The sequence below is a fragment of the Mus caroli genome, unplaced genomic scaffold (genome assembly GCF_978045245.1).
Source record: "Mus caroli unplaced genomic scaffold, Mus_caroli_1 scaffold_9, whole genome shotgun sequence".
In the NCBI taxonomy this organism is placed as follows: domain Eukaryota; kingdom Metazoa; phylum Chordata; class Mammalia; order Rodentia; family Muridae; genus Mus; species Mus caroli.
Window position 1 is genome coordinate 17,552,619 of NW_028227264.1, and position 16,512 is coordinate 17,569,130.

A 16,512-nucleotide genomic window follows, 5' to 3' on the forward strand; every position below is an offset into this window, starting at 1 on the left:
AGCAACTCTTGGCAGTATAGTTTCTGCTGTTTTACTGAAAGTTTATATTAATAGGGTATGTCTTTACATTCTAGAAATAAATGGCTTCATTTTAGCTAAAGTCAATTCACATTTTCACCAGTATATTGTAGTTTAAAAGCTACTAATACTTTTCAAAGGCTTGGGGTATGGTTATGTTTGGGGGCAGGCAGGTAAGTGTTGCTGTGGTTATTTTTGTGGTTAGCAGGTTCTTTCCCAGGAAACTTGATGGCTGTTGGTTGTTTTTTGTTTCTTTGTTTTTTTTTTTTTAAGTTAGTCATGCAAACAACTCGTAATAGATGAAATATTGAATACCTAGACCTTTTTTGGCTATAGTCAGCATGCTAACAACAGCGTTTTGCTATTTGGCTTTAGATAAGCTTGTGAACCATATCATGACTCATGGCTATAGTATTGTGGCACAGAAAAGTAGGAAGCAGTAACATTTTTTCTTTTTTTTTTTTTCAATCTTTTTTTTTTTGACCTGTCTCCACACTTTACAGTTTATTGTTGAATTTTGAGATCAGATTTTGATACATTTTTTCCTTTTTCCTTTTCTTTTTTCCTTTTTTAGAGGATCTGTAGTTATGTTTCATAATTGGTGTTGTGCAACCGATCTGAACAGCTCTTACTTTATATAGAGCTGAAAATGCCCAGTGATGTTTTCTTTTTCATTATAACTAGGTCCTGGAATATGTTTTGAAATGCCAAAATCCATGTTTCAAAGTAAAATAGCTGTTGAAAGATACAGGCAAAGTTGAATCTTCTGTCTTCCTGGCAAAAAATGGCATAAAAACTGAGTTGCTAGCTCAAATTCCTGGGTTTCATGGAATTATGATTGAGGCACTACCCTGGTAGTGGCCGTTTCAAGTTTTAATGATTGGTTATGAGACATGTGCTGGATACTGGGCGGTAAGTTGACACAGATGTATGTTGACCTGTTAAGCAGATAGCTTGCTTCATAATGTAACATTTCATAGTTCATGACTTTATACGTCTATTTTACATTTACAGCATATCTTAAACTGGTTTAGAAACTAATCAATATTGTTACTACTAATTTAAAAACTGCTTAAAGAAAGATACAGTATCATATGTGCTGTCAGGTTTGCCAAGATGCCAGAGTTTTTGGACAAATTAGTGAATGTAAATCAATTTCAAAGTGTTTTTTTTTCCCCCCTCTCCAATTAAGTGGCAGTATTCACTTTTTTTTTTATAAAGCTGTTTCTGTTGATATGTCATCATAATTAACATAATTTTATTATTTATTCAAACTATCTGTAATTTTCTTTATTTTTGCTGCAAATGATTAGTTGAAATGACAAAATTGTTTAGTTGGCAGGGTTTAAGGACATACCACCTATGGTTCCTTTTTGAGGAAGTAGTTTATTAGCATGCAGCTAGAGTCTTGATTATCTGTTAATTGTATGGGGTTGTAGTTAATATTGACAGGGTCCTGTCAGGACCTTTGCAATCAGTGTTGAGCTAAAAGGAAGTAAGTGAGTAGGAGTTTTTATTTTAACACTTTATTCTTTTCTCTCACCTGCTACATGCCCTTCTATCACAAATGAAAATTCTCTCTTAAAATTAAGATTCCTAATTCGACAGTGTTTCTCCTAAATCAACAGAGCAATACTTCAAATCACCTGCAGTGACCCTAAACGAGCGGTTCACTTCCTACCAGAAAGCTACTGAAGAGCATAGTACCCGGCAGAAGAGCCCCGAGATACACAGGTGTGTAGAGCACTGGATTTGCATATGAAATGTTAATGAAGGATGCTTAAGATTGTATGAGAAGTATGCTGTCGTCATCATAAGTAAACTTTGAACTCTTCTGGAATGAGGCACTGTATTTCAAGCTTAGAAAAAATTTTAATTCCCCCCCACCCCCCGATTCTTAGTTTACTTAGTTTAAAATTGTCAGAACTTTAATATTCTACCTTTAGTCATTGTGGAATTTAATAGCTGTAAGTTTTTGGGGCCTGGGTTGGGGAGTGACTGTCTCAAGGAACCTTTGAGTTTCTGAGTCTATCTGAGGTAAAAATACTTGGTGAGGACCAGAAGCAGCCATCATGAAAGAGGGTGGGCGCTAAGTCAGCAGTTGTGTCGCAGTCCACATTGTGGCTTCCGTGCATTGGGAACCAGTTAGTGAAGATCTAGACATTAGTGTTTTCTCTGAAGATTGCTTTATAGGATAGTACTGAAGCTCAGAACTGAATTTGGTGCTTAGATGCTCATGTATTCTGATGGTTGATGATTGCTGAGAACGCAATGAGAAGTTTTAACTAATAAAAGCCTGAAACCAAAAGGTGCAGAATCAAACGCCAGAGAAGTTATAAGAACTCTTGGAAACCAGTAGTTTGTTAGAGGATTATATAAATCCTAATATTGGATAAGTTAATTCATTTTAGTGGCATGGTGATTTAATATTTAAGACAATAAAGTATTATTTCTCATGGTTAAAGTTTAGTGTTTTAAAGGTCTGCTTTCATTTATGTATAAAGGTCTACCCCGAGTATTTAATTGGTTTGTTTTTTGTCTGAGGCAGGATTTTGCTATGGGGCTTATGTGGACATCAAGCTCAAAGCGGTCTATTTTTTGTTTGTTTGTTTGTTTCAACATGTGGAGTACTGGGATTACAGGCATTCGCCATCATATCTAGTTTTTCATTAATTCTTAATGCATATAATTTTTATTTCTTGTTTTAGGAATTAAAACAGTAGACTTAGCTGTGCCAGATTGGTTTCTCAGGAGAGACATAACTCAACAGTGGGTAGTACTAACTTTATTTTAAACCAGAACGTAAGCACTATAACCACAAATACCCTTTGCTCTACTTAAGGAGGATTGACATCTCTCCCAGCGCTCTGAGGAAGCACACCCGGCTAGCAGGAGAGGAGAGAGGTTTTAAAGAAGAAATGCAGAAGGTACAGTTTTTCTTTTTTAATGTACTTGCTTTTCATGTGAAACTGAGCTGAATGATACTATACTAAACATTGTTTTCTTAGGCAAAATGATTACATCTTTTTAAAATTTGTAAATTCACAATGTTTATGGCAGTGTATCTTAATTTAAACCAAGAACACCTTTTTGAAAATGCTTGTAAATGTGGTAAGGATAGGGAGTTGGTGGGTAGAAAAGATTATAAATAGGATATAAGTTATATTATGGTTTTTATGAGGTTTTGAGGTGAAGTTGGTGAGTGAATTTGGATGTGTCTTTTAAAGTTAATTGTATTTCTGCTTCTCTAAAGAAGCTACCCTAGCGCTGTCCTTTTGAAGGTAGCAAGTTTTGACAACCTAGACTGTCTTTGAACTCATGCATGAGCTTCCTGAGTGCCTGGCTTACAGATGTGCACCCTCAGACCTAACTATTGAAGGAATAGGCATTTCTTACTTGTGATCTTTACCTTCTGTTTGGCTCTGTCTCTGTTTGTTTTATTTTATATCTTACTATTATCCCTTAGGTGCCTGTTTGTTTCTATTGAGAGACAGAAAGGAGTGGATCCACATGGGGGGGGAAGTAGGGAAGAACTGGGAGGAGTGGAGGGAGGGGAACTGTAATCAGGACGTATTGTATGGAAAACAAATTGTGTGTTGAATTAAGGAAAGAAAAAGAAGCGTTTTAGGCTGGGTCCAACTTTATTCCCTGCACCCAGGAGGCAGAGGGCAGCCTGAGCTATCTATCTATAAAAGCCAGGTCTGCGGTGGTTACATCACGAGAAGGAAGAGACTAGGCATTCTAAAAACTGATTTGCAGCTGGGCATGGTGGCGCACGCCTTTAATCCCAGCACTTGGGAGGCAGAGGGAGGTGGATTTCTGAGTTTGAGGCCAGCCTGGTCTACAAAGTGAGTTCCAGGACAGCCAGGGCTGCACAGAGAAACCCTGTCTCGAAAAACCAAAAAAACCAAACAAACAAAAAACTGATTTGCAAAGTGAACTTTGGAACAAATCAGGTTTAATTTCTATTGGACTATTTACGACTTTGGCTTTGAAACTTGAAAAGAACCTGTTCAGTAATACAGGTAAGGTGAGGAAGCCAGGGCTGAGACTACAGTGCAGTCATAAGGTACTTGCTGGTGATTCAAGTTGACATTTATTGAGTACATTAGTTCATATGGCTATCTATAAAGTGTTTAGTAAAATATGCAGGAGAGGTGGCAAGGGATCAGTTCTATTTTGAAAATGCTCTGAGTATGGAAAATAACTCTTGAACCTTGACTTTTCTAATCACAATAATAAGAATGCATTTGTTTTGTAGAGTTGTGGAAGATTTGGGCTATTTTGGGTTTTACTTGTATTAATAGGATTTACTTGACAGTGCCAGTATACAAATTTTTCAGTAGGGTGTGCTGCTAACTAAATTCGATTTGAAATCTGGAGCTTAGGGGTAAGGTGATGCCCGTGCGCAGGAGATAACTGTTTTAGAAAAACCGCCTGAGGAGTGAACAGTTCAATACTTAAAAAAAGAAGATCTTTGATCTTAATACCTTATTAATAAGAGTTAATTGTTTTTCATTTCTCCAACAATTCACTTTGTCTTCATCTGAGAGAGCAGTAGTAATTGATAGATGACCAGAAAGACATGATAGTTGGGCTTTGTTATCTTTCTGTCTTTAATGAATAATTAAAGTGTTAGTATGAAGCTACATGCTTAGCAAGATTTACAAAGTTTCACTTAGATAGATTGTTTCTTATGGAGTCAGTAATACCTAGGTGACTAGGGAAGTTTTGCTTATGACTTGTGACTCTAGGGACAAATTCATGAGTAGTATTTAACATTGAGAGATACATATGTTTCAGGTTTGTTCATGTTTATGAATATTATAGTTTAGACATCCCAGTTCTCATTGTTGAATAGTACCAAGGATGTCCACACTGCATAGCATCTTACTGATGTATAATTTCTCTTCATTCCTAGATGCCTCTTTTCAACTTCTAAATTATATAGTATTTGAAAAAAGCAATGGAACAAGGAGGAGGTGAACTGTGACCCAGTTAAACTGTCTGTTGCAATACCTGAATTGAGAAAGGGCAATATATAGCCCAAAATACTGAGTACAGGATTGCGAATAATATCTTTTGACTTTGTTTGACCTTTGTTCAACCTCAGTTTTATTAATCTTATTCCACTTGCATGTCATGAAAATAAGAGTCCCTAATTTTGAAGTATCTTCTATTGTGTTTATCAGTTTATCTGGGAAGAGCTTGATGTTAATGAGGCATAGCTAATGAGACTCATAACTCCAGGGTCTCAAGATTATAGGCTGAAAGCCATATTGCATCTATAGATTATAACTTTTAACACTGTCCAACTATTTCATAACAGCTATTTGGAAGAATGAGGGCTAATAATGATTCACTGAATAGAAAGATGTATCACTTTGCTGATTGAAAGCTTATTATGGATTGCTCTGAATAAATACCATAAAACTAAAGAATTTAGTGTCTTGAAGTTTTAGTATATGTACACAAATGCTCATTAAAATGTTGTTTTCAAAAGAAATTCGGAGGATGATGGTAGTATGTGATGCAAATAGCAGTTTAGGATCTGTTGTGCTATAACTACAAGATTGTATACATCCTGTTTCTTTCCTGAAGTCTGTATTTTATACGTATGTGTTTTCTGCAGGGAGATAAAAAGCTAAGGTGTGATTCGGCTGACCTTCGGCATGACATTGACCGTCGCCGTAAAGAGAGAAGTAAAGAGCGGGGAGATTCCAAGGGCTCCAGGGAGTCCAGTGGGTCCAGAAAGCAAGAAAAAACACCAAAGGATTACAAGGAGTATAAACCTTACAAAGATGACAGGTGATTGTTCAAATTGTCCTGACTTAGGCTTTAGCTTCTAATTAGCCTTTAATAATTGTCAGCTTAATTGCTTTCAATTTTGACTATGTAATCAAATGTTTAAATTTAAACAATTAAAATTATTTGTTTTACAGCAAAAATGTATTTGTCTTTTACACGGCTTATGGTGGATGAGGACAAAAACTTTGGAATAGCAAGCTAACACTGAAAAAAAAAATGACAAATTAATGTGTCCTATTATCCAGGCTACATCAGGAGGTTGGACTTCAATGCAGTGCATTTCTAGAAACAGTTTGTGTAAGAACTTTGGTTCGTTATGCTTGATTCCGCACTTTTTCAACTCATAACACCCAGAGTACAAGACTGTTAACGTGTTCTCTAGTGGTTTAACATGGGAGAGGTGGGGGGGGAGGAAAACCCAGGAAGCAGGATTATTGTGCACTAGTCTTGAAAATTATATTTCCCTGGATACTGTTAGCAGTGGTAAGAGTTACTGCAGGTATGGCCTTTTTGGGTGTTGCATTAGAATCATGTAAATTTATCTCTAAGTAGGAATAAAATGTATTATAGAGAAGTTTTTTCTTGATGTTCATTAGGTAAATGGTGGATTATACTTGTGCTTTTAAATTTATGACTGTTATTTGTAATGTTACATGCCTTTTATTTCTATCATGATGTTGTGGCCTAAACCAAACAGACTGTTCTCACTCAGGATATGTATAAACTGCAGTCTTTTTAGAACTTGGACTCAAGGACATTTTGGACTGGGGCTGTAGCTTAGTTGTAGCATGCTCACCTCGCATGTGTTCAAGCCCCAGCACCGCAACAAAAACCAAACCCACTCTTTTCCTTTCCTTTTATTAAAATGACACAAGATTACAAGTTAAAGTAATGAAGAACTGAAAATCATTGAAGTTTGCAAACTACCAGTTTCTAGCTGGTAGGCTGTTATAAGTTAGTTATTTAAAACAATCAATGAAGACAATTGGAGACAGACTGTATCAGAGTTTATACCCAGTTTTACTCATAATAATAATTTTAAGTAGGTACCTTTTTTTAAACTTAAAAACATTCCTCATAAGATTTTATCTTTAAAAAAACTAGCACATTTCTTTTATCTTTCAGCAAACATAAAGGTAGAGAGCGGGACCATTCCCGGTCATCGTCCTCGTCAGCATCGCCGTCCTCCCCCAGTTCTCGAGAAGAAAAAGAGAGTAAGAAAGAGAGAGAAGAAGAATTTAAAACTCACCATGAGATGAAAGACTACTCAGGATTTGCAGGAGTTAGCAGACCACGAGGAACCTTTGTAAGTAATAGCTATCTTTGATCATTCGGGAGCCTTTGTCTTGGTGAACTGTGCAAAGAGGAAACCAGATATACCTTATAGATTGTTACCTTTCCTAAAGCCAGAGTCAAGCCAGTCTTGAGTAAGAAAATGGTGTTTGTAATGTTATCTTGCCAATTAAATGAAATCCATTCAGTTTGAGACTTTGAAGCCTCTGTATAAACTAGGTACTTTTTAAAAAATTTCAGATCAATGTTTCAAGAGTAAAAGTTTACTCATTAAATCACTAATTTTGGAAAACCTGTTTTAAAAATATTAAAATGGATTTATATCTCTGTTTTATTGCTGTTTTTGTTTTCTGTTCACCTCCTTGCTTATATGTGTACCAGTCACACAACTTTCCCTAAGTCTACGTAGAATCTATGATGCTTTTATAAAGTTATTGTAACTGCTATAGGCTTAAATGGAGTGCATTTTCTCAGATCCATAGTTTAACCTTTAGCTATATCTAGTTGGATATTACTGTAGTCACAGGTCATTTGGAGGAACAGAAGGACTTTTCTTTCAGGGTAATACTTTGTTGGTATAATTCACAGGAACTAGATAGCTTTTGGTTAGTGAGTAGAGGGACCTGCCTGTATTACTGTTTAAAAATACTAGTTTCAGGTCATCAAAGTGCATACTCTAATAGCTCACAATATCACTTATCTTCATCTACTCAACTTCCTTGTATAAAATGACTACCTGGTCCATCCTCAGTGGCTGTGAAGACAGACAGACAGACACACACACACACCACACACACTTTGCTTTTGTTACTGCAGTAAAATCTAGAATTTGCATGTAACTAAGTACCTTTGATTGCATTACTAAAAACTGTGTTAATGTTAATCAGTTTCGAATTAGAGGCAGAGGAAGAGCCAGAGGAGTTTTTGCTGGGACAAATACTGGTCCAAACAACTCAAATACCACTTTTCAAAAGAGACCGAAGGAAGAGGAATGGGATCCAGAATATACCCCAAAGAGCAAGAAGTACTTCTTGGTGGGTGTTAGAAATCTGTTTTATTTGATTTGTGTTGATTTTCCAAACATCCTAGGTGAATACATTTCATTCAGTACAGATGTTCACCACTATGAGATTTTCATTGTAACTTGGGCGAACATTTTTTTTTTTAAATATCATTACTTAAATTGTTTGAAACTTTAAATTCAGTTATGGGTCCCTCTAGTTCTGATTTCATGCTTGACTTATCACACAGTGGGCTGCTTAAGGTAAATTAAAACTGCCTGATTTGATTGCCACATTCAGATAGAACAAAACGATACTATAGTTGAGTTTAACATCTTTCATATCTGTCTAGAAAACACTTCTAAGTGTAGAAACCTCTTAATTAAATTGTACTTTATTTCCTGGCTACTTAAAGACAAGGAAAGTTCTTCATGGTTCTTGTAAAGAAGGAACTTGAGTTTTTCAAAATTCATTGGAATAATAGGAAAATTAGGTATTGAAAATGCAGTTGCTAGATGTGTCGGTTTTGGTCCTTGGTTGTAATGGATATGCTTTTCCTGTTCAAATTGTTAAGGGTTAAAATGGGAGGTTGTGGGTCTTGAAGGCTCTGGATAGGAGGCAATTTTGTTTAGTTGGGCCTGGGAAATGGATTGTATGTTTTGATAGGGGCAGATTATTAAGTTACTCAAATGTACCTGAATATCAGTTTTTAATCATAGTTTTTCAGGGAAGTCATGCTTATGAGGCTAGTTCTGAAAATAGTAAGCAAGGCAGGTAAATAGTGGTAGAGGGTGATCAAACTGAGTGTCTATAGCAGGGTTGCTTAACTAGAGGATAAAGCTTATTCTGAAGTGAGTCTGCTTGGGAAGGATCAGCACACTTCTTCAAAAATGGATCTCCTCCCTATCTAGGGTGGGTCTGAAGTGATTAGGAGAGAGCAAGAGCAGATCCTGTGGGTCCAGTGGGTCGTTGTTAATGCAGATTTAGACACTGAGATCCAGCAGTGTCATGTCGGGTTACCATTACAGGTATGATGAGAGTGTGGAGAAGACATGATGCTAAAAGGCTCACATTTCAGATATGGGATGAGGGGAGGTAAAAATGCCAGACAAATAGTTCAAGTTTGAAGTTAGAAAGTTAGAGAGAATAAGGAGCTAGTAAATTTTAACTATTAGGTTTTTTTTCTTCAAGATAGGGTCTCACTAGACTAGGCTGGCATAGGACTCAGAGATCGCTGCTTCTGCTTTTGATTGCTGGGATTAAAGGAGGAAACCTGTGGTGTATTTTAACAATTTCAAAAACTAGTGTAGTTTTGAGAGGAGGTCTCAAACCTATTTCGTATATCCTGAATGGATGTTTACCTTGAACTGGATTCTCCTATCTGCTCCCTAAATTCTGGCATTACAGGCATGTGCCACTGTATGCAACCGAGATATAATTTAGACCAGATTTTCTGTTAATTGTCAGGATATGTTTTCATGGATCTTTAAATATTAAATTGGGACATAAACATCTTAAATTAATTTTATTAATGTTATTTTAAAAACTTAGTTATTTTCTGGGTGTTGTAGTGTATAAACTTTTAATCCTTTAACTCTTGAGAGGCAGAGGTAGGTAGATCTCTGAGTTTGAGGCTAAACTGGTCTACAGAGCCAGTTCAGAACTACATAGAGAAACCCTGTCTCCTCCCTCCCTCCCCTTTCTCTGCAAAAGAATTTAGTTATGTAACAAGTAATGATAATTGTGGTTATTGTATGCTATCATTTTCTTTTCTTGGTTTGAAACAAGATATCTGTATTTAGTCCTGACTGTCCTGGAACTTGTTCTGTAGACCAGGCTGGCCTCAATCTCAAGAGATCTGCCTGCCTCTGCCTCCCACTGCCTCCCAGAATGATGGGATTAAACTGTGCACCACTGCCTGGCTGTGGTTTGTAATCTTAAATTTTTGGTCTGTATAATATGTTTACAGTTATCATAGACTAGTGGCTAAGTTATTTTTGTACTCAAGAGCAGTTGAAGTGACTCCTTGGAATCACCAGGAATATTGCACATTTTATGTACAGACTGACTTTAGACAGAATTGAGACTAGAGATAAGAGCCAAAATAACAATTCAGAAATGAGCTTTAAATTTAGACATTCCTTTGGTTTTTTGAACTATAATATACAAGTATTAGATTTTTTGGTTTTGTTTTTTGAAACAGGGTTTCTCTGTATAGCCCTGGCTGTCCTGGAACTCACTTTGTAGACCAGGCTGGCCTCGAACTCAGAGATCTGCCTGCTTCTGCCTCCTGAGGGCTGGGATTAAAGGCGTGCACCACCACGCCTGGCTCAGTATTAGAAATTTTAACTCAGTAGAATTAAACGTTTGGTAACATTTAAGCTGGACATATTAATATCTGAAATCCCAGCATTCAGGCAGGAGGGTAGACCTAAGTTTGGGGTCTAACATGTGTTACACAATGACCCACTCTCAGACATGCAATAAGAAAGTTTTTTTTTTTAATTTCCCTTTTGAGTTGAGGCTATTCTATTTTCACAGATGACCAGTAATTCAGTTACTGAGTAGTTTGACTGTTGAGCTAGTAAGAGTGGGATTCATACTTAATGCCATGCACTGCACTCCAATCCGAATTTCTCGTTTGTCACCTTCATCTTACCCTGATTAAATACTTACGGGTGTTTGTTACGTTCTTCAGTTTGTCATAAACCTTGGCTTTGTGGAAGGGAGGGTGTGATAATCAATAGTAAGGGTTCTAGGGAGATCCGAGTGTCAGGTAGATCCTGAGAGACCAATAGGAGGAGTTGGAACAAGTGAGAAATATGGAGTGGGCAAGTTGTCAGGACAAGGAAGGCAGTGGAAACACATAGGGACTGATGACGACCTAAAATTGAGTTTTTAAAACACTATACTTAGTAAATTTATTAATTGGAGGAGATTGAGACAGGATCTTACTCTATAGACCAGGCTAACTTTGAAATGCAGATTCCTGTTGCTGAATGTTGGCATTATATTATTATTATTATTATTATATTATTATTCTTAGAAAAACTTGATTTAATTGTGTTAAGTGGAGAGAGATGGATGATGGAGATCTTGAGTCCATTTTAGATTTCTTTTTAAGAAAAAAAAAAGCCATTCTGACTGTTAGGTAAATATTTAACTGTCATCTGTGAAAAATTAATTCCTAAAACTAGGAGACTCAAATTTTGAATGTAAGAATTTGAAAATTAAGACTGTTTCCAGTGGCTGAGGGCACCTCAGTGGTTAGAACATTGGAATTTCTAAGAACCCTATACAAATACTGGGTTTGTGGTCTGAGGGCCTTTCTGTAATTTCAGCCTCCAAGGTAGAGATAAGGGATTCTCCTAGCCACAATTACCATACTGGACAAGGTGGAAGAGCTGTCTCTAGTGTCTCCAGTCACGCCTTCCACAGGCATGTATACACACCTGTATAAGCACCCGTACATGGGCTCACACATGGAAATGGGAAAAGAAGACAAGTAGTATTTTTAGTATCCACCCACCGTTTCACAGAGTTGCTGTTGGAATGAATGTACTCTGAAAGAAACAGCTTAGTTTCCTGGGGCTCTAGTTTCTTTTGTTTGTTTGTTTGTTATTCGAGACAGGGTTTCTCTATGTAGCCCTGGCTGTCCTGGAACTCACTCTATAGACCAGGCTGGCCTCGAACTCAGAGGCCTCTGTCTCCCAAGTGTTGGGATTAAAGGCGTGCGCCACCACTGCCCAGCTCTAGTTTCTTTTTACTTAAAATTTCAAATGAGTTTATATCTAAAAGTAATGACTAATCTCACTGGCAACCAGCCTTTTCCATTTCTATTCTGAGTTGCCCGATCTGCTAGCTCTTTACTGCCACCGGGATTTGTGGGAAATAGATAGTGGTCAGTAAAGAGTTTTCGGGTTTTTTGTCTGTTTTCTGTTTTATAGGATAGGAACAGATAGTCATAGTATACCTGCTTCTAAAGATTGGATGAGTGATTACAAGTATTCCGAGCAGCGTGTCACTGTACTTAGCAAGCTTAGTAAGCACTGTAGAATTAGTAAGTAAGCACTATAGACAAACGTTGAATCCTTCCTTGCTTGGTAGACACTGGACCAAGTGCATTTTACTGAATCTCTACTGTTCCTTCTAGGCTGTCTCTCTCTATGGTTTCTGTTGAAGGTGTAATGGCAGGTCCTTTTTTCAGAACTTGTTTCCTTCTTGCTACACATTCAAAGATCATTAAAAGCAACATCAAACAAGGCTCTAAAAATGAGTGTTAGTGGCATAAGGGAGCATGAAACAATGTAACTGAGGAGATACCATTTGGAGTGGCTCTCTTGGGAAGTCTGTACTTTCTGTCTAGTCTCAGAAGTCATTCTTTATTGAGTCATGCACAACCCCACCTACAGTCTTCATTGTTTGGTAAAAGTGCCAAAAGATACAAGATAGTAACAGCTTGTATTAAAACTGTTCTTTCAAATAGCTTAATATCTGCATGTATAATTCTAAATTTTAAGGTATATAAGAAGTTAATCTATACAAATGCTGCATATGTTTTGAAAACAGTCTTTGTGACACATTTTAAAAGATTTTAGTGAGTTGTGTAGTTGCTCAATTCAAGTACTTAAAAGCCCATGCAACATGATTTCCGTCTTGTGTTATGTTTGTTTTCTTGTAAAGGGCCATTGTTTGTTTCACTTTGTCTCATTGTGAGCAGATGTAGTGAGTTAATGTGATAGGGACCTTTAGCCTTTTCTACTGGGTTTTGGAATGGGAATACTTCTTTACATACTTTTTAGCTATGAAGATTGTTTTACTTAATAGAATAGTTTATAAGTTGGGGAGTAACTGTTTAAATATATTGATTAAAAAATTAAGTTTGGGATGTAATAGCTTCACTGTAAAAGAAAATAGTCGAGATAAATTGCCTTAAGCCTGTGCTGTCATGATTTACCATTGAAACTCCTAGCCTGTGGATTGATGTATATTCATATCTAGATTTAAATCTCGGTGCAGGCTTTTAAAATCTCTTATGCTTGACATAATTTACATGGCAGCTGTATGTTAGAGAATTGATATCTTTACAAGAAAGCTGTTTTATTGATGTTTCTTTTTGAACCTTTTTATAGCATGATGACAGAGATGATGGTGTGGATTACTGGGCCAAAAGAGGAAGAGGTCGTGGTACTTTTCAACGTGGCAGAGGGCGCTTTAATTTCAAAAAATCAGGTAGCAGTCCAAAATGGACTCATGACAAATACCAAGGAGATGGGATTGTTGAAGATGAAGAAGAGACCATGGAAAATAATGAAGAGAAGAAGGACAGACGCAAAGAAGAAAAGGTAGACATTTTCTGAGTTTTCACAGTTTATTTAGTATGAACTTGGCGGGCAATTGAGTTGATAACTTTTAGAAATATTAATATTCACTACCCACAGATTTACTGACCTTTAATTTCCTTTTCCTTTTTTAGGAATAGTCTCAAGATTGCAACAGGGAGCAGAACTTGACACTTACATTTTTTTTAAACCTGATTTTTGTTTTCAAATAAAAATGTAAGCATTTTACTTAAACTGTACTGTTTGCAAGTAGTCTATAGAAATTTTGTTTTAAGTCTTCAAATACCTTGAAAAAAAATAGTAGACTGTATGTTGAAAATTGTATTGAAATAAAGTAGAAAATGTTCGGTATCATATTTGTAACTATCAACTTTTAAAAACATTTGACTGTTTTTGTTACATGCATTGTATTTCTGCTTTGTCTATAAGAAGTGGTCAAGTCCAACTCTGTGACAACTCTTAACTTGCCTCCCTGTTAATAAGTCTTTGATTCTGAAGTGAAGGTTAGCTCTTCTCAAATCCACACAAATCCTTGAACAGGAATTGTTTATAGTGACCACACTAATTATTTTAACTACACATCAGTTTAACATCTTTTAAAATTTGAACACTACTTAGTAGGGTGACTAATTTTTGAAGAATATCACAAAGATGCTATTATGGTAAACCAGTTTCACACTTCAGCAAATATATAAGGAGGACAGCTTTGTTAATAGCTAAAAAGTACAAATTAAAAGATTTGAGAAAGTGGTATTTTTTTCTGAAAGTAAACAATGGCTTGTAAAATCATTTGAAGAGACTTTCCAATATGAATTCAAAATTCCATTCTTATCTGATAGTTTGAGTCATGGTCTTAGATACCAGCTACCTACGAGAGAGAGAGAAATTGGTTTGTAATATCAGTGTAAGTAAAATCCTGATTCTATAAACCTGATTGTATTTAAAACAAAAAACAAAACTACAATGAAACTTGGGAGTCCTTTTCATGTAGAGGAAGATTATCCTGCAGCGTAGTGTGTGCACACAGTCATCTAGTACCTGATTGGATAGCTTACATATTTATTGGATGCTTTGAGCAGCTGTAGATTAGTCCATAATATAACCACAAGATTAGATAGAGGCAGCATACTGTTAAGTCATATTTAAGTAATTAGTTTTCTCTTATTGTTGCCAATAGAAGACTTGAGCAGGAAGCTTGTAGCACTGATCTAATTGTGTCATCCATCAACTTAAATTTATAAAATGGCCTTTTTCTTGGCATCTATTCTTTAGGTAAATATGGTTTTTTGCTATTTGTTTAATAGCTTTTAAAGGAATAAAAGTAAACTTCAGTGCTAAGAATTAATTTTTTAAAAAAAATAAAAGCTAGCTACATTGCAGCAGATTGGTTGTGTATGTGTGCATTTAAAGAAGATAATGCCTATTCTGTTAATGCCCACTTGTAAGTTTTGATAATTTTACAGTGTTTTAGACCTTGAATAGCTAGTGGCTTTTGCTAAAAACTTTTGGCAACAAAATTAAACTAAAACCAAAGTCAACATGTGAAGTGTTTATCATAAGATCCTCAGGAGTCAGTATTGCATGATGCTCCCCTTAATTGTCATACTGAAATTATGTAGTAAATCAGAAAATCAACTTTATTGCTTCAATCTGGATATAAGTAGTTATTTATAAATAATAGTTAAGATTAATTTAAATGTAAAAACATGTGCTTAATTCCCTAATACTTTTCATACCATTTCTATTTTATATGAATATACACCTTTCATTTCAACAGTCATTTGGTTATACACTGAATCTTTACGTTTGTACTGTTTAGCTTTACTTTGTCCACAACAGAGAAAAGCAGATTGGTTGAACCTTATTTAATGAGGAGTAACAGGGTGTTTTTAAGTGTTGTACCTGTGGTTACTTCCGTTCTATAGCTCAAGAATATGCCATTACATCATAGTCAAGGGGTTGCTATGGGAACTGCAGTAGAGAATACCACTGTGAGTCTTCTTTTCAGAGCCAGAGTAGCCTGTGTGCTTTCCTTGAGATGAGCATTTAATTACACACTTGATGACACATTACAAAGCTAAACCATACCTCTCAGTAAAGCTGCTTGATTACAAGTGCCAGGAAAATGACTGTTATCCACTGCGTACTACATGTTACATGCTGCATAATGTATGTTACACACTGCATACTATGTGTTATACACTGCATACACATACTTCCTTTACGCAGAGAAAAGAAATAAAATTGAACCAAAGGATTTTCCCAGAAAAAAACAAGAAAGCAGTTTTAGAAGGCCATGACTCAATTTTTAGGTTTGTATGCTTAAACATCTTAGGAATTTTAATATAAAAAGAAAAGTCCCATTTGCACTCTATTTCAAAGAATTGTTATTGTTCCCTTTCGTTAAAATCAGTGTTGGGAATTAAATTATAATTTGAGGGGAAAATATTATCCAACGGGAATGAATGTAGATGGCTAAAGGATTCTTCCTCAGTGTGGTGTATATTTCAACAGGGACCCTTGTAAATTGTCATATGCCAATAAAATGTCCTAAGTGGTAATAGCTGGTCTCTGTTTACCTGACTTTGAGACTATTGCTGCTTGAACTCTACCCAGCTGATTTCTATGGCCTGTTTCTAGAATTTGGAATACCAACTTGTATAAATTTGATACGTGGTTTGATAAATGTTTTTGATTCTTTAAAACTGTCTTAATTGCTTTCTTGTCTTCTCCTTGGGAAGATGAGAATGCATACAGTTTTTAGTGAGCCATTCTATAAAGCACAGCAATTCCAGATCCTTGAAAAGAATGGGTGCCGGGCGTGGTGGTGCACGCCTTTAATCCCAGCACTCGGGAGGCAGAGGCAGGTGAATTTCTGAGTTCGAAGACAGCCAGGGCTACACAGAGAAACCCTGTCTCAAAAAAACAAAAAACAAAACAAAGAATAGGCACCAAACTTTAATCCTAGCACATGGGGATGCCAGGTCGCGGTCAGTTGGCGCTGCATCTGTCATTTGTAAGCTATGAATTGACTCCTTTTTGATTTGAGA

General features: G+C 36.2%; 1 protein-coding gene across 6 annotated transcripts in view; it reads left to right on the forward strand.

Annotated features, from left to right (window-relative positions):
* Bclaf1 (BCL2 associated transcription factor 1) overlaps positions 1 to 16,023 on the forward strand; it is a 30,872-nt gene extending 14,849 nt beyond the window's left edge. For 3 of the 6 annotated variants that reach the window (XM_021173725.3, XM_021173724.3, XM_085842675.1), the window contains exons 7-13: positions 1,647 to 1,752; positions 2,861 to 2,945; positions 5,651 to 5,826; positions 6,952 to 7,132; positions 8,007 to 8,153; positions 13,253 to 13,465; positions 13,597 to 16,023. In XM_021173725.3, coding sequence (XP_021029384.1) covers positions 1,647 to 1,752; positions 2,861 to 2,945; positions 5,651 to 5,826; positions 6,952 to 7,132; positions 8,007 to 8,153; positions 13,253 to 13,465; positions 13,597 to 13,602 — 914 coding nt within the window. In that variant the 3' untranslated portion in view covers positions 13,603 to 16,023. Of the gene's footprint in view, positions 1 to 1,646; positions 1,753 to 2,860; positions 2,946 to 5,650; positions 5,827 to 5,960; positions 6,124 to 6,951; positions 7,133 to 8,006; positions 8,154 to 13,252; positions 13,466 to 13,596 lie in introns of those variants that run through there. The other 3 variants (XM_021173727.3, XM_021173726.3, XR_015048374.1) reach the window with 2 other exon arrangements.
* The last annotated feature ends 489 nt before the right edge of the window (positions 16,024 to 16,512 follow it).